Source organism: Carettochelys insculpta, chromosome 29, assembly GCF_033958435.1.
Source record: "Carettochelys insculpta isolate YL-2023 chromosome 29, ASM3395843v1, whole genome shotgun sequence".
In the NCBI taxonomy this organism is placed as follows: domain Eukaryota; kingdom Metazoa; phylum Chordata; order Testudines; family Carettochelyidae; genus Carettochelys; species Carettochelys insculpta.
This window is the reverse complement of record NC_134165.1, coordinates 3,192,080-3,212,431: the sequence shown is the minus strand read 5'-3', so window position 1 is coordinate 3,212,431 and position 20,352 is coordinate 3,192,080. Positions and strand designations below refer to the sequence as shown.

General features: G+C 65.6%; 1 protein-coding gene across 7 annotated transcripts in view; it reads right to left on the bottom strand.

The window, feature by feature from the left end:
* Positions 1-1,466: 1,466 nt before the first annotated feature.
* The window catches only part of NFIX (nuclear factor I X), a 124,132-nt gene continuing 105,246 nt past the window's right edge, over positions 1,467-20,352 (bottom strand). For 4 of the 7 annotated variants that reach the window (XM_074980293.1, XM_074980294.1, XM_074980290.1 and 1 more), the window contains 6 exons: positions 19,935-20,071; positions 17,106-17,228; positions 14,719-14,894; positions 13,137-13,284; positions 10,514-10,605; positions 1,467-7,577 (listed from right to left, as the gene is read on the bottom strand). In XM_074980293.1, the coding sequence (XP_074836394.1) occupies positions 7,563-7,577; positions 10,514-10,605; positions 13,137-13,284; positions 14,719-14,894; positions 17,106-17,228; positions 19,935-20,071 (691 nt within the window). In that variant the 3' untranslated portion in view covers positions 1,467-7,562. The remainder of the gene's footprint in view (positions 7,578-10,513; positions 10,606-13,136; positions 13,285-14,718; positions 14,895-17,105; positions 17,229-19,934; positions 20,072-20,352) is intronic. The other 3 variants (XM_074980291.1, XM_074980292.1, XM_074980296.1) reach the window with 3 other exon arrangements.

Sequence of the window (20,352 nt, the reverse complement as noted above, 5' to 3'; positions counted from 1 at the left end):
GTCGGGGGCGACGGCCGCAGGGCGGGGGCGGGAGCCTCACACCAGGTCTTGCGTCAGCTGACGCTCGGGGGGGGGGTGCTCGGGACGCCCCCCCCTGGCACTTGTGGCTCTGCAGGGGAGGGGAATCGCTCCCATGCCGTGGGGCGCTGGGGCTGGCGGTGCCCCCGCTGGCTGGGCAGAGCCAGGCCCTGAGATGCGCCCTGGGGTGGGCGGGCAGGACCAAGGGGCGGGGGTAAGCGCGCCAGGCCCCAGGGCTGTCCTGGGGGGGTAGGGCCATCTCCCCCCAGGAGCCAGCTCGGCTCTGCTGCTGCTGCGCATGTGCAACCCCGAGGCCAGGGCCTCCCCACCCGGCCAGCCCTGAGGGGCCCCCAGCCTGCCTCGCGAGAGGGAAACTGAGGCCCTGCAGTGGACCATGCCCAAGAGCTGCCCCCCAGCCCCAGCCCATCACACTGCGCAGGGCCCCGCTGGGGGGGCTGCCTACGGGTTCCTTTCTGTGCACAGGTGCGACTGGGTCCTTGGCTCCAGCCCCCACCCAGGGCTTGTCTGCCTGGGCTGGGCACACCCAGAGCGCTGGGGACAACCCACCCCCCGCCAAGGCCCGCCCGGAAGCAGGGGAACCCACCCGCCCCCGTCAAGGCCCATCAGGGAGCAGGGAGTTGCCCCTCCCTGCCAACGTCCACTAGAGAGCAGGGGAATTCCCCCCCCCCCCCCCCCCGTGATGGAGCTGGGGGGGGGGAGGGCTCTGTGTGTGTGTGAGAGAGAGAGAGAGAGAGACAGCCAGGCAGAGCAGCTCCCAGCGCCTAAGGGTGACCCCCCCACCCCCGGGGCTGTACCCTAAGCTGGCAGGTAACACCTCTGACCCAAACACAGATCAGGGAGGAGCCGAGCTGGGTTTGAACCAGAGGGGGCACTTGGAAGATGGGGTGCGGGGGGGGAGGCACCAGCCCGTGGAGGGGAGGCCAGACCCAGATGGGGCACCCCTCGGCCTCCTCTCCCCACCATGGACTGGACTGGCTGTGTCTGCCGGCTGCACAGACTCCTCTGCACCACGCTGTGTCCTGCTGGCTAATAAACCCACTGTTCTGCCGAGTGAAAGTCACTCCTGCCCGCAGCCGGGGTGCAGAGCTTGGGGACCCCGAACCCCATCACATCCCCCACCAAGGCCCATCAGGGAGCAGGGACCCTCCCCGCCCCCCCCCAAGGCCCACCAGGCAGCGGGGCCACCAAATCCCTTTAAAACCCTGGGCTGCCCTTCACCCTCCGGCCTGGAGCCAGTGCTGAGATGGGGGCTGAGCACGGCTGCCCCCAAAGGAACTGGGGGGGGCGTGAGGCGCAACACTCCAGGGGGCCAGACACCCTCCCAGCCCCCGGTGCCAGGCGGGGAGGGGGCCTCCAGGTGGGGGGGGGGGTCCCCCCGCAAGGCCGGCGCACGACGGCTCAGGCAGACACGAGGCGGCGCGCCCAGGTATAACAGGTTTTGCATTTTATTATTTATCATTTTTTTTGTCTTTTTGTGGTTGTTTTTGTCGATTTTTTTGAAACGCCGTTGGGGGGAAGCGAGGCTGGCGGCCGGCGCGGCGGGCGGGCGGGCCGGGGACGGGCGAGGAAACGCAACCGGACGAAGAACTACGCGTCATTGGCAAAGGCGGGGGGCGGGGGGGCGGTGGCGAGCGAGCGCGGGGGGACAGGGACACGGAGGGGCCAGCCAGGGACAGACGGAAGCACACACAAGGCCATTAGTACTACCTAGATATACGGTACTGGACTGGCTATACTGCGTTTCTTACCCTACGAAGAAACTTGTTGGAAGGGGCAGAGACGGACGGGCAGGAGCAGCCGGCTCCCTGCTGTGCAGCCTAGGGCAGGCCCTGGAGCGAGAGGGGTGGGGGGGTTGGGGTGTGAAGGGCTGAGCCGGCCTAACGAGGGGCAGCGGGTGCTCAGCGGCCTGTGGCGGAGCAGGGCCCTCGGCCTGGGGGGGGGGGGGGTTGCCCTCCTTTGGGGGCCCAGGGTGGGGCACAGGCAGAGACCAACCCAAAGGTCAGAAGCTGCTTTGGAAAAAAAAAAATTCCACCTCATCAGTTTTGGGGTGTGGGGAGGGGACCCCAGCTCTTAGGGTGCGAGGGGACAGGCTCCGGATCGGGCCCTCCCAGCTCTTAGGGTGCGAGGGGACAGGCTCCGGATCGGGCCCTGCCAGCTCTTAGGGTGCGAGGGGACAGGCTCCGGATCGGGCCCTCCCAGCTTTTAGGGTGCAAGGGGACAGGCTCTGGATCGGGCCCTCCCAGCTCTCCAGGTGCAAGGGGACAGGATCCACAGTTCAGGGCAGGGGTGGGATCTGGCTTGGGCCCTGGGATTTGGGCATGGCAGGATCCGGCTTGGGCCCCATGATTCTGTGGGGGGGAGGGGGAGAGGCTCCAGCTTGGACACCTCTCCCCCCCACCCAGCGATCAGCATCGTTTGTCGGTGGAAGCTGGGGTGGTTATTGCTTTGCGTGGCCGCGTGGCACTGGGGGCACGGCTCAGCCCCCTCCGGCCGGGCCAGCGAGGGGCGAAGGCACGTCGGCTGCCAGGCAGCGCGGGCGGGTAAGGCGTGGGCAGGGTCCTTCTCCAGCTGCACGGCTCTGTCACCGCAGGGGCAGTCGGGGAAGGGAGGGAGGGGGCCCCCTGCCCCCCACCCCCCACCCCGGAGAACAGAAAAAAGGGGGAACACGACCAACTTTCTGAAAAAGGCGCCACGACAAAATGCTGGTGAGATCAAAGTTGGCTTTTGGCTCCAAAGAAAAATCCTCCAGCGGGGTGGGGGCAGAGGAGGGGGGCAGGGGGGCAGAGGGGGCGGGAGGGGGCTGGGCCTGATTCCAGCTAGAGTTTTGCCAGGGACCGAGGTGGGGTGGAAATTGGCACACAGGGATCCCGCCACCATCAACATGGGAGGTGTGACCCCCAGCTGGGGGGGGACCCCTTGGCCAAGTCAGCTCCCGCCCCCTCTCGCTCGTGCCCCCAGGAAGAGCAACGAAAGCTGGGTGCCTCTGATAACCGCAGTCCGTCCTGCCCCTTTCAGTTAAACATAAAGGATAATGTATGTCTCCTAACATGTGCTTTATGATAACAATTAATTGGTTCATAAACTATGTATAATAGAGTTTTTTAATGTCCTTTATACTGTAAAAAGCACCAGGGTTTGTGGTTTTATATATAATTTTTTTGTTAATTTTCTCTTTTTTTTGAGTTTTTTTCATCATTTTTCTTTTCTCGCCATCCTCGTGTCTTCGCCTTGTTTTTTTGTTTTTTCTTTTGTTACATTTTTCTCTCCGCGGCTCTGTAACCGATATATATATTTCTTTTTTCTTCTTTTTTTTGCTTGAAAAAAACCTTCCCTTCAGCCTCCCAAAACAAAACAAAACCAAAACAGAAACAAGAAAAAGGCAAAAACAAAATGAATAAATGAATGAAAAAATAAACAGGAACCGACAGCCCCACACTTACAAAGGTTGGGGTTTCTCTCTCCTGCATGTTTAGAGTCCCCGGGAACCAGGACTGCTCAAGAAAAATAGATTTTTTTCTTCTTCTTAACAATCTTTAACATACAAAGATATTAAAACTATGCAAATCATTGCACTGGCTCAAAGAAAACAAACTTTGTTCCGTTTTAGCCCCCCTATATATATATATATTTAGCTTTTTTTAAAAGGTTTTTTTTTTTTTCTTCATGTTTAACACATTCTCAAGTGAGTCTCATTCTCTGCAGCTGGGCCGGGCACTGGCCTCGCTCATCCGACAGCGTCCCGGGAATTCACGCGGTCCCTGTCGGATGGGATGGGGACGGCCACGCTGGGAGAAGCCTCCAAGCCCAGCTCTGGTGACGCGAGCTCATGCCCCACAGGCTGTGTCTACACTGCCGGGTTTTTCAGCCATTGCTGACTTCCGCTCCGAGCAGAGCGGTCAGGCGGTGAAAGCGTTTAGGAACAGAGCGGTCACGCTGGAGAGGCTGATTTCCAGGGCAAAGCAACGGCAGTAGCGACCAGCTCTGCTCAGCACACGCTGACTCAGTTTTGAAATTGAGAAGTGGGGTGGGGGAGAAAGTCCTTCGTTTTGACGGAGTTACTCCTCCGAGTCAAAGGCCCCGGCACTCCAGGGTAACACCCTTCGTGGGGCGGACGCAAGGGGCATTTTTTCGGGACAAAAGGCTTTTTTCCGCAATAAACCCGCAGTGTAGACAAGCCCCAGGCTGCAGGGGAGACATGGCTCAGGCCCTGGGCTGGGCTCTGGCTCCCCCGGGGTTTCCAGCAGCGGAGACGTACTCTGAGCGTTGAGCGGATGCTCTAGTGCAGGGCTGAACTGGGCCGATACCCCCGTTCGACGGCTTCGACCCTGTGACCATGGAGGCAGCCGAACAGCGCCAAGGCCAGAGGCAACGACGCCTGAATTCTCACACCCACCATCAGCCTCGGAGGAGCTGCCTTCTGAACCCTGCAGAAAGCCTGCAGCCCCCGGCCTCTGGCGCTGCAGCGGGGTCCTTCCAGCCTGGCACTGACGGGGCAGTGAGTCCCTGTCCAGCCAGGCCAGCCACTCCAGGAAGGCCTTGGGGCAGTACTGGGGTCTGTCAGCGAGCGGCCTGTGATGTCCCGAGGCGCGGGACAAGGCTGGCGTCCCAGCCGGCCAGGAGAGCGCGTGGCCGGCACTGAAATGGGGGCGGGGGAGGGGAGTGAGAGAAACCAGGGCAGGCCGTCAGGGTCTTCCCTGGCATGAAGGGCCCCCCCTGCTTTACACCCACTGTAGGTCTGGCCCAGGCTTAGCTCCCTGTGGCCAGAGTGAACAGCCCAAGCCCAGCTTGGGAAGGAGGGTGACTCGCAGCAGCGCCAGGGCAGTGGAGACGGGGTCAGACAGGCAGGCTCCAGAGCTCAGGCCCTGGCGGGCGGGTGGCTCTCCCCAGGCACCGCTCTGGGGCACTGCTGGGACAGCCAGCTCTCAAAGGGCCTTTCGCTCCCATCTAGAGCCAAAGGCGGCCCCTGGGTGCTGCCACGCGCTAGGCGGGGGTACAACCGGGCTCTCCTTGGAGGTCTAGCTCCTTCAGGGGACACTTGGAGGGGGTGGGGCCCTGCACTCTGCTTTGGGGGGGCTCCCTCATTTCCTGGGCTCTGTGCTTTTCTGTTGGGAGGTAGGCGGGGGGATCAGGCCAGGGCCCCAGTGTGTACGGGGGGACGACCCACGGCAGCAGTTAGTGCTGTTGGGTCATGTCCAGGCCTGGACCAGGGAGGCGTTTAGCTCGCGGCCCCCCAGGGGCAGCCCAGGCACAGCTGGGACCTCAGCGCCTGTCTGCTTTGCAAGGGTCGAGTTAGGACGTCTGGCGCCCGGGCCAAACTCCAGCTCCGGTGAGCCCAGTCTGGCCCCCACATCTCCCAGCCCCTTCCCGGGGGCCTCATCCAGACGCAGCATCCCCCAGCCCCACTTCCAGCCCTGAAACGACCTCGCGGTGCTGCTGCTAGTGACAGCCGCCACGGTCCACCCCAGCCGCGGCTGCATTCCCCCGCGCCTGGCCGCTGAGGCTGAGGGCTGCCAGGTGGGCGTGAGATGGAGAGAGAGTTTCACTTGGGTTTCCTTTTGGACAGCAAAGGAGCGCGTGAAGTGGGGTGGGGTGGGACTGCCCCCGCGTGCCGCATCCCAGCGGGACGATCAACCCCACCAAAGGGGCCCACGTCCCTTCAGCGCTGTGACCTGGGACCACACCAGAGCTGTAGCAGCAGCTGGGCGCGGGCCTCGCGGGCCTGTCCCTCGGGCCCTTAGCGTTTGATCACTGGTGCGAACGGAAAGCCCCCAACCCTAACAGAACCACCAAATGACGGGGATGGAAGAACGGAAGGAGAAGGAAGAGAAAGAATCCAACGATCGAAACCAAAACCCACCCACCAAGCAGCAAACCCCACGGTGTGCGTGAGAGGAGACCGCGGTGCGGAGCATCCAGCCATCAGCTGAGTCACCTTGGCTGTGACTTCAGCCAACCCACGCCAGCTGCTGCGGCGCCCCCACTATTTGGGGGTGCAGGGCTGGAGAGAATCCCATTGCGGGGAGGAGGGAGCCATGCTGGGAGCCGCTGGGAAGGGGACTAGACAGCCCCAGCCCTAAAATAATCTAACTGCCCCCTGGCAGAACAGCCATCGGTTGGGGGCTCTGGAGCAAGGGGTTGAGATAGGGGGCAGGAAGAGTGGGAGCATGGCCCCCTCTGGCCCCACAGCCGGAGATCTCTGCTCGGCCCGTATGCTGGGTATGAGGGACGCCTCTGCCCCAGCGACTGGGACCTGTTTGTGCCCTTGGCTGCCAAGCATCCTGGGTAAACTCCCAGCATCCTCTGTGGCACCGCTCAGCTCCGAGGCGATGGGGCAGGTCCCTGCACGTCCCTGCGGTCCCACGGCACAGGGGAGGGCCCAGCCCAGGCAGGATCAGCCCCGAGGTTTGTAGCCAACCCGGCAGCGAATCTCCAGAGGCTGGATCTGCCAGAAGGATGGGCCAGCCCAGGGGGAAGGCAGAGGGGCCCCGGCCAGGCTCCGTGAGCAGCGCCCTGTTCCCGAGCGCCCAACGGAACCAGGAGGGGATGCCCAGAGACCAACAGGACTGAGATGTGGCGTCCATCAGCAGCCCAGTGGGCAGGCCCCGCAAACAGGCGTACACCCCACCCCCCGTGGTGTGGCCAGGGTGAAGTTCCAGCCATGCCACTGTCTCCTGCGGACAAGGCAGCACGGCGGGTTTCACCGGGTTCACCACAGACGGGAGCAGAGCACGGCACTGGGCGGGGGCATCAGCAACAAACACAGCGGCGGCCAGCCCGCCGGGGCGGCTTGCAGTTCCTGGCAAGCTGGCAAAAAGGGCAAAATTCCAGCTGTCTGGGCGGGTCGGACGTTACCTTCCAAACCGTGAGCCAATCTGCCCGCAAGCGGGAGGATAAAGCCCGGGACACAAGCCCGCGCCAGTGGAAAAATGACCCGTTCCGACCGACCTGCAGAGAAGCGCCCGGGGCCTCTGAGCGGCCAGTCTCAGGTGTCCATTTTGCACCCCAGTTTGCACGAGGGAATCGTTTGGGACGGGCGCCAGTGGGGGCGGGCAGAGGAGCTGTTTCCATTCCTGCTCTGTTCACCCCGGGACCTCGACCTGTGCCAGCGGGGGGCTGGTGCGCTGGGAACGCCGGTGCCAGATTGGAGCCAGCGTGGGTCAAAGCCCACCTAGGCGCCTGCATAGCCGGACAGGGTCCTGGGCTGTGGGACTCTGTCCCAACCGGCCACCCTAAGTCACGTAGGGCTCCGGAAGAGCCACTGGCACCAGGCGCGTCCGGGGCTGTGGGACCCCGGGCCGGAGCGGCTGACCTGTGGCCGTGCTGCGGCTGGGCGAGCTGGGGGCTGCTCTTGGTGAGGCTCCTTCCCGAGGGCGGCGTGGATTCGAATTGGCTGCGGGGCAGGGAGGGCAGGGGGGAGACGCCCCTGCGGGGCTTGGCAGGAGCAGCTCAGTGAAGACCCTGGCGAAGTTGAGCGCTTCCAGGGGGGGCTGGGGGAGATTTTTCTTCTCGCCCCGACAATCCCGTCACAGGAACCAAGACTGGAAGAGAAACAGCCCCGTGGGGTGGGTCACGTTCCACGCAGCGACCTGCTAAGGGGCCCAGCCCATCCCCCTCCCCCGCCGGCCCCCTCTGACCCCGCGCAGGGGCACCAGAGCAGGTGGTGCCTGGCGCGGGCGAGCAGGGGGCGGGCTGGGCCGGCCGGGAATCCACCCCGGCAAGGCAGGGAGGTAACACCGCCGGCTGGAGCCTGCAGGTGCGGGGACGAGCCACCAGGAGGCGCTTTCCCCCCGGCCAGCCGCAGGGCGCAGGGATTCCCCGGCTCTGCCCGGGGTTCGGCTGCCAGGCCCGGGAGCTCCCCCCGGCGCCAGCGCCCCCAGCACACGCGGCTCCCGGCCCCCCAGAACACAGCCTGACCGCCCCCCCAGCAACGGGGACACCCGGCACCTCGGGCCCAGCCCGGAGGGGAACCCAGGAGTCCTGCCCCCACCCCCGCTCTACCCACTAGCCCGCACTCCCTTCCCGAGCCGGCACAACCCAGGAGTCCCGCCCACCCCCAGCCCAGTGGGCTCGCGGGGATCCTCAGGCTAAAGTCTCTGATTGGCCAAGCAGCAGAATGATGGCCGAACGTCCCAGCCAATCAGGAGGAGCCAGGCTCATAACGGCCTCGGAGACCCGTCTCCACGCCGGTGGGGAGGAGCACCCCAGACCGCCTGCCTTGTGATTGGCCAGGTCCCATGATGTGTGCCCCTTTCCACCAATCTGAAGGCCGCCGCTCAGGCACAAGTGTCAGTCCTTTGCGCCACTGGCCAATCAGAGGACTGCCCCCTCCTTCCCCGTGCAGGGGATGAGACAGGGAGTGGGGGTGCCAGCCACGTGCCCTGCCCGGCTGCCCCACCCCACACGGAAGGGGCGGGGGCGGGGCGGGGCCGGGGCCCGGGCCCTACCCCATAGGGGGGATCCAATCCCTGTGGGGGCTGCCACCCCCGCCTGGCGCACTGGGGGTCGCTCCCAAAGTAAATGGGCAGATCCATGTGACCAGGATCCTGCCCCCCATGGCCCCCTGGCTGCTTCCACGGCCCCGTGGCTGGGCGCGGCCGGACCCCCAAGCTGGCTCTGCAGCCCCCTCCCCGCGCAGCACCCCACAGCCTGGGCCAGTGGGGTCTGCCCCCCCGCCACGGTCCCACGGGGAAGCCTCGGCTGGCAGGGCCGGATCCACCTACCCCACAGACCCAGGGCTGGCAAGGGGCCGTGCCCCACTTGCTGGGGAGGGGGGGCTGGCTGCATGACGTGCTGGAGAGGGGAGGGGCTCGTGGGAATCCCCCCCATCCCTGCCCCTATTTTGTCCTCCCTCCACCTGCTGCGGAGTCGGGGTTAGGATGGGACGCCCAGCCCAGGGGCTCGGGCCACAGCCTCTCGGAGGAGGATGAAGGCGCAGACAGGCAGATGTGAGCCCTACAGCCCCCCAGGGGCTTTCGGGAACCAGACCAGGCAGGGGAGCTGGTGAAGACCGGGGGGGGCAGGCTGAGCCCCCCCCCATATCGGCCCCCCCTGCTCCTCTTGGGCCCAGCCCTTTGTTTCCCTTCGCCCCCCCAGTCCAAGTTCACCAGGGTGTGACATCATGTCTGGTTGCTCAGGGCAACCAGACAGGTCCGACGTGACTCGGGTTATGGGATGGGACGGAGCTGGCCCGCCCCCTCGGCCCAAGTTCAACAAAGTTTGGGAGGACGGGAAAAGAGCCAGATCCCCCAGCCGAGCCTCAGGCGGGGCAAGGGGGGGGGCTCTGTAAGTGCCCCAGGTCTTTCTCCCCCCGGGGTGTTAACACACAGCTGCACAGGCCCCCACACCCTGGAGTAGGGGGCTGCCCCAAAGTCCCTGCCCGGCTGGGACAGGGCGGAGGCGCCTGAGGAGGGAGAAATCGGCTTGCCTGCGGGCGGAAAGGCACTTGACAGGAGGAGGCCCTCAGAGAGCAGCTCTCTCCGCCCTCACCCCATTCCAGCAGCACCCAGGGGTGCGGGGAGATGGGCCGTGTTCCCTGTAAGCCGGGCGCTGGGACGGCCACCCAGGGGCGCCAGGAGCCCAGTCCCCGCCGGGTTCGTGTTTCTGGGGGCGGTGCGCATGGGCACAGGCCTTGGCGTACACAAGAGACGGACTCTGCACCCGGCTGGGAAAGAGAAGACGCAGCCCTGGCGTGGGGCTGGCCCAGGGTGTACTACAGGGAGCCGGCATGCAGCCCCCCTGCTGCCAGCTCCCACACGCCCCACCCCCTGGGGGTTCTTCCCTCCTGCAGTCCTCCAACCCCCCCCTCCACAGTGACTCCATACAGCCCCACAGCTTGCAGTGCCAGCACCAAGGGAGGAGCTGCTACGGAGGGGCCCCGGCCGATCGCGGGGGAGCCTGGGGCTGCAGGTCAGAGCAGAGCGGCCCCGGCAGATCGCGGGGGAGCCTGGGGCTGCCCGGAGCGGAGGGAGGATGAATCCTGCCTGCCCTCACACCCCAGAACACCTGGCTCTAGTCCCCCCACATCAGTTATACAAGCACCCAGAAGTGACCCCAAAACACGCCCCGTCCTGGCCCCTTGAAACCTGGGCCCCCAGGGCCCCCTTGCTGAGGGCTGGACCCTGTAGAGGCAGCTCAAGACAGAGCCCCCACAGATTCACCTGGTAATTTACCAACTAACTTGCTCCTGGAGCAGGCCCCACTGGAGGCCAGGGGAGGGGATTCGCTCCAGGGACTCCACAATGGGCCAGAGCCCCCCATGGACGCAGGATCCCCTGTGGTGCTGTAGCACAGCCAGTAGAACCCAGGAGTCCAGGCGCCGGCTCTGACCACTAGCCCCCGCTCCCCTCCCCACACCAGGGACAGACAGGAGTCTGGGTGCCCGGCCCCAGCTCTGACCGCGCCAGATTTTGGGGCCCTTCCTGCCTGTGCTACTACGACAAAGAGCCCCCCCCGACGCAGCATCACCCCCTCTGACCTGAGACTGCTGGGGGATGTTTAGAAAGTTGCCGTCCCGGGGTCCGATGCCGACAAACCGGTTGGCAGTGGAGGAGCCTGGCGCTGCGAATGCTGCAGGGGAGAGAGGGAGAGGGCGTGAGGGGGCTGGGGGTGGGCACTGGAGGAGGTCTGGGGGGGGGCCAGGGAGGGTGGGGGGAGCTGGGTATTGTGGGCTAACGGTGTGACCGGGTTGGAGCTGTGCCATGGAGATGGTGGGGCAGGAACAGAGCACGGGGCAGAGGCGCCCGAAAGCCCATGGCATCCATAGGGCTGGGGGGTGGTGTCTGACAGAAGCTGCTCCAGTTCTGACCCCCTCACCCCCTAAATAATTCTCTGCCCACCTCAAGCCCCCACTGAGCCGGCGACCTGCCGGCCCCCCAGAGGAGGGGTCAGTATCGGGGCTGTGGGTCGGGAGTGAGGGGCACCAGCAGGGCTGTGCATGTTGTGGGGGTGAACCATTGCTGTTTGCAGGGGGATAGTTTGGCTCCCCCACTGTGCTCCAGTTTAGCTGCCCCCCATGGGGGCGGGGACACATGCACATCTGCCCCACCTCCAGGGGGCTCCTGGCCTGGCAAGTGCCCCTGCTTGGAGCTGGAGAACCCGTGCTGCGGGGTCGGGGGGGACTGGATGTCGGGGCAACTGGGGCCCTCCCATGGGCCACGGCCCAGCCAGGAAGGACTGAGCTCAGGCCTGTGGCATTTGGTGCTGGACATGGGGGGGCAGGTGGAGCTGGGCAGGCCCAGCTGGGCGGCCACGGGGGTGGGGGGTCTCTGGGCACCACAGATTGCAGCCAGCTGGCGTACCCAGGCCCCCACTGGCAGTGCCTGTGGCGGATGCCCAGGCAGGACAGGCGGCTGGGCCTCCAGAGACTCCCACGCCCCGGCTGGGCTGCAGGGCAAGGGGGACTTGTCCCCCAAGGGCCAGCGGGGGGTGCGGCATCCAGGGCAGCTCCGCCCAGCCCCAAATAGCTGCGCTTGCTTCCTTACCTGTCCTCTGCCTGCCGGCTGGGGCGGCCACAGCTGCAGTGGGCACCACCGGAAACCCCGCCCCACCCGGGCCCCCAGAGATCCCCCAACCCTGTGGTCCCTGGCTGGACCCTGGGAATCCTCCCACCCCCACTGCTGGGCCCCCAGAGACCCCCCACCCGCCGCGGCCCCCCGGCTGGACCGAATGGAGAATGGAAACGGGGGGTGGGGGGATGTCATGGGGACAGATGGAGAGAGTCCAAAAAAGAAAGAGAGAGAAAGAAAGAAAGACAAAGGAAAATGGAAGATCTTTTCCCCCCTTACACACCAAGCACTTCCCCCCTTACACACCCAGTGCCACCCCCTTGCATACCCAGCACTGCCCCCTTACACACCCAGTGTGGCCCCCCCTTTACACACCAAGCACTGCCCCCCGCCTTACACACACCTCGCCTGCCCAGAGAGGCCAAGGAGCCTGGGAATAGAACCCAGGAGTCCTGGCTCCCAGCTCCATCCCCCTGTTCTAGCCATTAGACATCATTCTCCTCCAAGGGGACCCAGGAGTCCTGGCTCCCAGCTCCACTCCTGCTCTAACTACTAGTCTCCAGCCTCTCCTGCGCAGGCCGGAGGTGGTTCCTCGGGAAGGCAGTCTGCTCTGGAGCTGAGCTGGGCGGGGTTCGGCCGACACCTGATGAGCCCTGCTCTCTGGACCCCGTTCCCGCCCTCCCTCCACGGTGCCTGGGCACGGCCAGACGGGGGCATGGCCGGGAGGAGGGGGGGGGGGTCTTCTGTCCTTTTGTTTAGCCCCGCCCCCGAGAGTTGCCAAGGCAACGGACAAAATAATAATAAAACAGAACAAAACGGAGAAGCCCAGTGGCGGGCGCGTGAGCCGGCGGTGGCGGCGGCGGCGGCTGCGGCGGAGAGCGGGTGGGATGGATGGCGGAGGGCGGGTGAGGCTGGCACACGAGAACGCACAAGACTCAATGATGGCATGAAGGCCTGCCCCATTCAGGCCAGCTGGCAGCCGGTTGCCCCTACCTGCCCGCCTCTACGTGCCTGCCCCGTCTACCCCCTAACTGCCCCCTGCCCATCCCCTGCCTACCCTCTACCCATCTGTCCCCTGTCCGCCCCCATTGCCTGCCCCGTCTGCCCTCTACCTGCCCCTTCTCTGCCTGCCCCCTACCTGTCTGCACCCCAACTGCCCCATCTGCCCCCCACCTATCCCCTCCCGGCCTGCCCCCTCTGTGGCTACCCCACCTGCCCCCAAACTGCCTATCCTCGGTCTGGTCCTACCTACCTGCCCCCACCTGCCTGTTCCCTAACTGCCCCCTGCCTGCCCCCTAAATGCCTACCTGCCCCCCGCCTGCTCACCCTTGGGCTGCCCCCGCCTGACCCCCACTGCCTGCCCCAAAGTGTCCCCCAAAGTGCCCGCTCTCCAGCTACCCCCAACTACCCACTAACTGCCTGTCCCCTGCCTGCCCCCCAACTGCCTTCCCCCTATCTCCCCTCCAACTCCCACCCCTACCCCCTCTCTATGCTGCCTGCCCTCACCTGCCCCCCAGCCCCTACCTGGGCTGCACAGCTGGGTGGGTGGGGCCAGGCGGGTGCCTGGGGTCGCTGGTGTCGGGCGTCACTTACAGGGTGATGTAGGTGTCGGCGCTCCGCCCTCTGGGTTAGCGCTGGTGGGTTTTGTGTCAGGCATTGGAAGGGGAACAGGTCTGGCCACAGGTGGGGGCGGCGGCAGCAAAAATGGGCCGGTGCCTTTGCCCTGGCCGCCAGCGTTAGGCTGCGAACAACATAAATACAAGGCTGGTGAACGGGCAGCGGCCGAGACGCTGTGCGGGGGCGTCTGCTCCAGCGCGCCCTGAGCCAAGGGGTGGGGAGTTCGGGGGTGTCCAGCCGGCCCCTGCGCCCTGGCTAGGACCTGCCCGCTGCCCCCTTCGCACCCGCCGCTGCTGCCCTGCCAGATCTCCGGGGCCGGGGCTGCACCTGGGCGTTTGCTGGGTTGGGCTGGGCTGGCCCTGGGCGCTGGAGTCTCCACCCCACGGGCCCGTCCCTGTGTCGCTGGACGCTCCGGGCCGGCGGGGACAGTCTGCGGGGGAGCCCGGCGGGGGGGCTGTGAGCGGGAGCCAGGAAGGGTGCAGCCACGTCTCTTCTGCCAGGGCTGGTGTCTCCTGGGTCGGACGCCAGGCCGGCTGTGCTGGGCGGCGGGCCCCAGTGGGTGCACAGCCAGGGCGCGAGCAGGCCCTGCCGCGAGCCTGCTGTCCGTCGCGCCGGTCGGTGGCTGGACGTCTCCGCTGGGCAGGGCCGCAGAGCCCCCGCCGCCGGTGGCTGGGGCGATGGCTGCACAGGGCCTCCAGCTGGAGGCGTCCGCAGGTGAGAGCGCAGCTCTGGGGTTGTGACCTCGCCGCCGCGGCAGCCAAAGGTACCAGCTGCCCCCCAAGGGCAGAGCGGATTGTCTCCGGGCACCGAGTGCCCCAGCCGGCGTTACCGGGGAGTCGTCCCGCACGGCACGGTCCCCACGGCAACGCGTGCCTCTAGCCGGCTGGTTTCGGGTGCAGGAAGTCACAGGCAACAGATGCCACAATGCTGAGAAGCCCCGCCTCCAGGACCTGCTCTGAGGCCCCGCCCCTACAATTTGCCCTGAGAGGCCCTGCTCCCCCACACTGATGCTGAGGCCCCGCCCCCTAGAGCTCAGGCCCCACCCCCTAGAACTCCCCACTGCAGAGGCTCCGCCCCCTAGAACTCCCCAGCAGGGAGGCCCCTCCCCCTCAGCACTTTACCTCCTACAATGCCTCATGTTGCAGAGTTATGGCCATTCTAGACCCGCCCCCCCCGCTGCTCCAGAACCCACCACAGCTTTGGTCTCTGGAGCCTTCTAAGAGCTGCCGCCCAGCCCAGGCCAGCGGCTGCAAGGAGATGGGTCCAGAGCCCCGCCTATGACATGGCCCCCCACCCCAAGCCCCATCACCCCCACACGCCATGTTCCCCCGTGGCCTCTGAGCTGCCCCCCCCCAATCCCAAGCCTGGGGCAGGAAGCCTCAGCCCCTGGGAGACCATGCGTGGGCCCCTGCGCCATATACCCACCGCCCGAGGCCCCAGCCGGGATCCCACGGCCGCCCCCTGCCCCTGAGAGAGAAAGAGAGACAGAGAGAGGAGAGGAGAGGCAGGGCGGGGCAGGGGGCGGGGCATCCAGAGGGGCGTGGCCAGCGGCGCTCACCTGCCCGGCCCCCTGGCCCGACCCGTCGGAGCAGACGAACTGCACAAACTCCTTGAGCGAGTCCTGGCCGTGGTGGTGGTGGTAGCGGATGGTCGGGTGGGTGAAGTAGGGGCTGGACTGCTGGATGATGGAGGTCGAGGGGAAGTGCAGGGCAGAGGCCGTCGCCCGGGGGCTTCCTGGGATGGGGAGAGAGACAGGGATGGGAAGGGGGTCAGGGATCGGCTGGGGACTGATGCTGTGTAGTCCTCAGGCCCAGGCCCACCTGCCCCACGTGCTGGGATGAGGTGCGGTTTCCGGGCTGAGCCCCATGTCCCGGTCTCTCCCCTTCTCCAGCGCCTCCGAGAGGCAGGGCTGGGATGTCAGTGTGTGGCTGCTCCCAGGGCCAGGCCGCAGGCACAGAAGGAGCAGGGCGCCCGCCTGGGGCACGGCCTTAGGGGCAGAGCTGTGACTCCCAGCCAGCTGGGCCTCTTCCTCTGGGCTCCCTCTGACCCACCTGGGGGCCCAAGCCCCAGAGACTGAGTCCAGGTCTGTCCTTTGAATGAAACGCCCCTAGTAACCCCCAGCCCGTGACCCCCAACTCACAGCCCTGCCCCACCCTCCCCTTCCAAGCCTCCCAGTGAGCCTGCTGTCCCCAGAGGGAGCCAAGGGAGGGATAGCTCAGTGATTAGAGCACTGGCCTTGTAAACCCAGGGGTATGAGCTCAGCCCTGGAGGGGCCTTGCAAGGCTCAGCGGCAGCTCTCGGGGCGGTGCTCGGTCCTGCACCGAGGGCAGGGGCTGGACTCGATGGCCTCTTGAGGTCCTTCCACTCTTATGAGATACGGAAGGGCCCACGTGGGGCCTTCGTGAGCGCTGGGGCTGCAGAGATGTGTCCTGGGAGCAAACCCCCAGGACGTGCTGGGCCCCAGAGAAGGTTCGAGTGAAGCACGCCTGCTCCCTGCCACATTCGGTGCCCCTCCCCCCTGCCAGCCCAGCCCTGTCCCCTGGCATCGGCTGCCACCCCTAACCCAAAAGCAGCAGCTTCTGGCCTGCAACCTGCTGGATGGAGGACCAGCTCTCCCCAGGGGAGGGGCAGGAGCACTGCCCCATGGGGATGGGCTGCTGGGACTCTCTCTTCCCCCTCTCACTGGCGCCAGGCCCCAGGTGGCGGCTGGGTCCCCGGCTCACTGCCCCTGGGCACTGGGAGCTCCCGGTGCTGGCATGGGACAGACCAACAGTTGGGACCCAGGTGTCCTATCCTGCAGTGCTGTAGGACCCATACCCACAACGCCTCTAGCTTCTGATCCCAGCACTGCCAGAGCTACTCCAGAGTCGGGCCACCTAGGCTACGTCTACACGTGAAGCCTACATCGAAGTAGCCTGTTTCGATGAATAACGTCTACACGTCCTCCAGGGCTGCCAACGTCGATGTTCAACATCGACACTGCGCAGCACCACATCGAAATAGGCTTAGCGAGGGAACGTCTACACGCCACAGTAGCACACATCGAAATAAGGGTGCCAGGCACAGCTGCAGACAGGGTCACAGGGCGGACTCAACAGCCAGCCGCTCCCTTAAAGGGCCCCTCCCAGACACACTTGCACTAAACAACACAAGATACACAGAGCCGACAACGAGTTGCAGACCCTGTGCCTGCAGCATGAATCCCCCGCTGCCGCAGCAGCAGCCAGAAGCCCTGGGCTAAGGGCTGCTGCCCACGGTGACCATAGAGCCCCACACGGGCTGGAGAGAGCGTCTCTCAACCCCCCAGCTGATGGATGCCATGGAGGACCCCACAATTTCGACGTTGCGGGACGCGGATCGTCTACACGGTCCCTACTTCGACGATGAACGTCGAAGTAGGGCGCTATTCCGATCCCCTCATGAGGTTAGCGACTTCAACGTCTCGCCGCCTAACGTTGAAGTTAACTTCGAAATAGCGCCCGACGCGTGTAGCCGCGACGGGCGCTATTTCGAAGTTAGTGCCGCTACTTCGAAGTAGCGTGCACGTGTAGACACAGCTCTAGACCTGTCTACACTGCGGCTCTTCTGGAGTCACTCTGGATTAACTCCCCCAGATGTTCCGGAGTGACGCTGCTGAAATCCCAGGAGATCTCCTGGAAGCCTGGCTACCCTGAAGTTACTCCAGAATCACTCCCCAAACCTTCTCTGTCCAGTTCTGCTGAGGTCTCAGCTATTCCCAAGTCACCCCACTAAACTCGACTCGGGCCTAGGGCCTAAAATCTGCCCCTTCCCCTCGAGCCCACCTGCCTCCGGAGCCCGTTAGCTGCCGCGACAGAGGAGAGACAGAGAGCGCAAGCGAGAGAGACCCGTTGCCAGAACCACAGTGGCTTGGAGGGACAGGGTCCCAGCCCCCCCAGCGCCCCAGGATAGCGCTTCGGTGCTCACCTGGTCTGACTCCTGCAAGGACTGGCAGCGGGTGGTGGCTGAAAGCCATTCGTGGGGAGGTGGTGTGGGTGGAGAGGGCACTGCAGAAATCTAACTTCCCTGACTTCTTTAAGGAAGCCGGTCCTGGCAAGGAATCAGCGAGAGAGGCACATGGGTTAGCAGGCGGAAAGAGGGGTTAGTTAGTACCCTGCAGGAGTCGCCCCCACATGGCCTAGGCCCCCAGCCCTGCCCCTGCTGCCCCAGCCCCTGGTGGCCCTACAGGGACCTGGCTCTTGACAGCTAACTGCAGTATCTTCGCAGCCCTGCAGCCCCCCAAGCCACGGCCCAGCCCCACAGCTCAATGGTCCCTGGGAGCTGGGCACTTGGGCGGCTGCCCAGGAGGGAGTCAGGGGCCACCCAGCTGATGAGCAGAGCGTCCCCAGCCAGCTGCCTGTGCCTAGGGGTGGTGCCCATTGCACATGTCCCAGTGCAGAGAACAACATTTATTCCACATGCGGATGGAAAGTTAGAGGACTGCTGGCCCCGGGGCCCTGAGCCTCCGGCCTCGACCTGCAGAGCTGGACTCTGACTGTCGCCCCTCTCAGCTGTGAGGCTCCTGCATTCATGTGGCTCCAGAAGCTGGAGATTTATGGCCAGCCCCAAGCCTGGCAGGTGTCCACCCCCTGCTGCTGTCCACCTGCCCCAGCTGGCAGGGCTTGTGCCTCCTATCCAGGCCCTGCGGTGCCTCAAGCACGAGCCCCAGAGGTGGCTGCATCTCAGCTCCGGGCCAGGGATCCCTGTGGAACCAAACCCCATCCCCAGCGGCCGCCCCTCCCCACATGGCGCAAAGGGAGCACTGTGGGATGGGCTGTAACTAGGGAATAGGGCTGATGAGCTGCTTGGGGTGTGGGACCAGCCCGTTCCAAGCTGCAGGAAGCACAGGGGGGCTGGGATGGGGGCTCTCCCTGCAGCTGCCCCCACCCAGAGCCGCCGGGGGGTGAGGAATGACGGGCACTGGAATGGCAGCCAATGGCGGGGCTTGGGCCCGGCTCTCTGCCCGCCTCCCATGGCCTGGGCTGCGCATACCAGTCCCTGCGCCAGGCTGTGCCACTGACGGCACCATGGATCAGGGACAAAACCAACGCAGCCGGGTGGGGGGGACCACACGATGCCCAGGCAGGGCCGGCCGGTGCCCTGGCAGCTGGGGGAATGGGGCAGATTCTCCCGATCACGTGCCCAGGGCCGCCGGCCTGAGTCACAGGCACAGTCCGAGATTCAGCCCCGTCCCCGCCTCCCTCTCGCCCTCAGGCCACCTCAGCCGCACACCCCCCACCCCCGAAAAACCAGACAGGGCAAGGTCTGGGTGTGGGGGGCAGGGCAGGGCAAGGGCTGCGGGTCGGGAGTGAGGGGCACCGGCAGAGCCGGGGGAGGGGAGCAGCTTTGTACCTGCCTCTGGCGCCCTCGTGGCCTGGGCCTGTGCTCAGTGCCCCACAACCTTCCTGCTCCCCAAACTGCCTCCCGCATGCCGGGGGCCAGTGCTCACCCCACCCGCAGTGCCAGGCCTCTCTGCGGCCCACGCTGCTGCTGGCACGGTGCCCACCTCCTGGGTGAGCATCAGCTGCGGGGGGAGGTGTCACCCCGCAAGGGGTCCCTGAGCCCCAGGGCCGGCAGCACCCACAGTAATGACCTGCAGGCCCACAGGGGCTCTGGCCTGGTGGAAATACGCCCTTTGCCACTGCTGGGAAGGCACAAGCCCTGCCCCCCCCAACCCCGCCTTTATCAGGGCCTGTCCCCACCGGCAGAGGGCTGGGACCCAGAGATCAGGGTTTGGGTCCTGGCACGCAAGCCTGCCCATGCCTCAGTTTCCCCATGCGCCTGCTGCCTGCTGGGGGGCGGGCGCTCTGCAGGGCGCCCAGTGAACAAGGCCAGGCCGGGGCCTCCAGACACAGGGCAGTCACCACACCGGCCCTGGCGAGATGTGGGGATTGTCACAGGCCCCCAGCCCAGCTCGGAGCCGAGAACCGGAGATCAGACTCTCCACACCCAGCTCCCAGGTGGGGAAACTGAGGCACAGACTGACGACATGCTCCCCCAGGGAAACAACCAAGAGACATCGGCTCCCAGCCTCATGCACTAACCACTAGACCCTGCTCCCTTCCCAGACCTAGGGAGAGAACCTAGGTGTCCTGGCTCCCAGCACTACTGCTCTAACCACTAGACCCCACTCCTCCCCAGAGGGAAGGGTTTGTTGTTCGTCCAGCTCAGGGAACTGTTCAGAGCCGATGGGAGAATAGGGGACTGAAAGAAACAGACGGACAGACGGACAGAAAGAGCAGCTCCCAGACAGCCTCTCAGCTCACTGCCCCTCACGCCAGGAAGGAAGGGCCACAGCAGGGTGCCCCGCCTGGGGGCTCGGCCACTAATTCCTTACACCCCTCTCAGCCAGTGCCCCTCATTCCTGACCCACAGCCCCTGCCAGCCCTGCCCTAGATTCCCACACACAGCTCTGCCAGTGCCACTCACCCCTGCCCACCAGGCCCGAGATTCCCCCAAACCTGCGGTACCCCTCACTCCCGACCCACAGCCCCGGCAGCCCTGTCGCTAGATGCTGAGCGCCTCTGATCCTGCTGCGACTTGGCCTATCCAGCTGCCAGGCTACGAGAGGGAAAGTTCTGGGCCCGGCCCCCATGCCACACCCTGCCATGGGGCTGCTGCTCACCTGTCGGGCCAGGGCCCAAAGGAAGGGGACTCCCGGCACAGCCCTGGCCTGGCACCACGGCCCGGGGAGCAGCCAGGGCTCTTTGCTGGTGTTTGGGGGTGCCCCTGAGGTCCCCGTCCCACCCCCCATACCTGCATCCACGTCATTGGGCCAGCCGCTGGACTGGCTGCTGCCGGCGGCCGGGGAGCGCCCCGTCCCGGGGTAGAAAACCTCGTCCACGGGGCTCTCCATCTCGCTGTCATCCAGCGACTTGGGGCGCTTGGTGGTGCTGGGGAGAGAGGGCGGGAGGTCAGGGAGTGGGGCGCAGAGCTGTCCCCTCCAGGGGGCACTGCCCGCCATCGGCCCCAGGGCTGGCTGGGAGAGCCTGAGGGAGGAACTGTTGCAGCCTGGGTGTGCAGTGAGTTTGTCGAGTCTCAGCACAGCTAGGGGTGGGGGGGCTGGGTGGAGAGCCTGAGGGCGGCTGGGCAGGCGGGAGGCCCCCCCCCCGAGTGCGGCTGGGGGAGGAGGGAGCCCCCCCGAGGGCGGCCGGGGCAGGAGGGAGCCCCCACT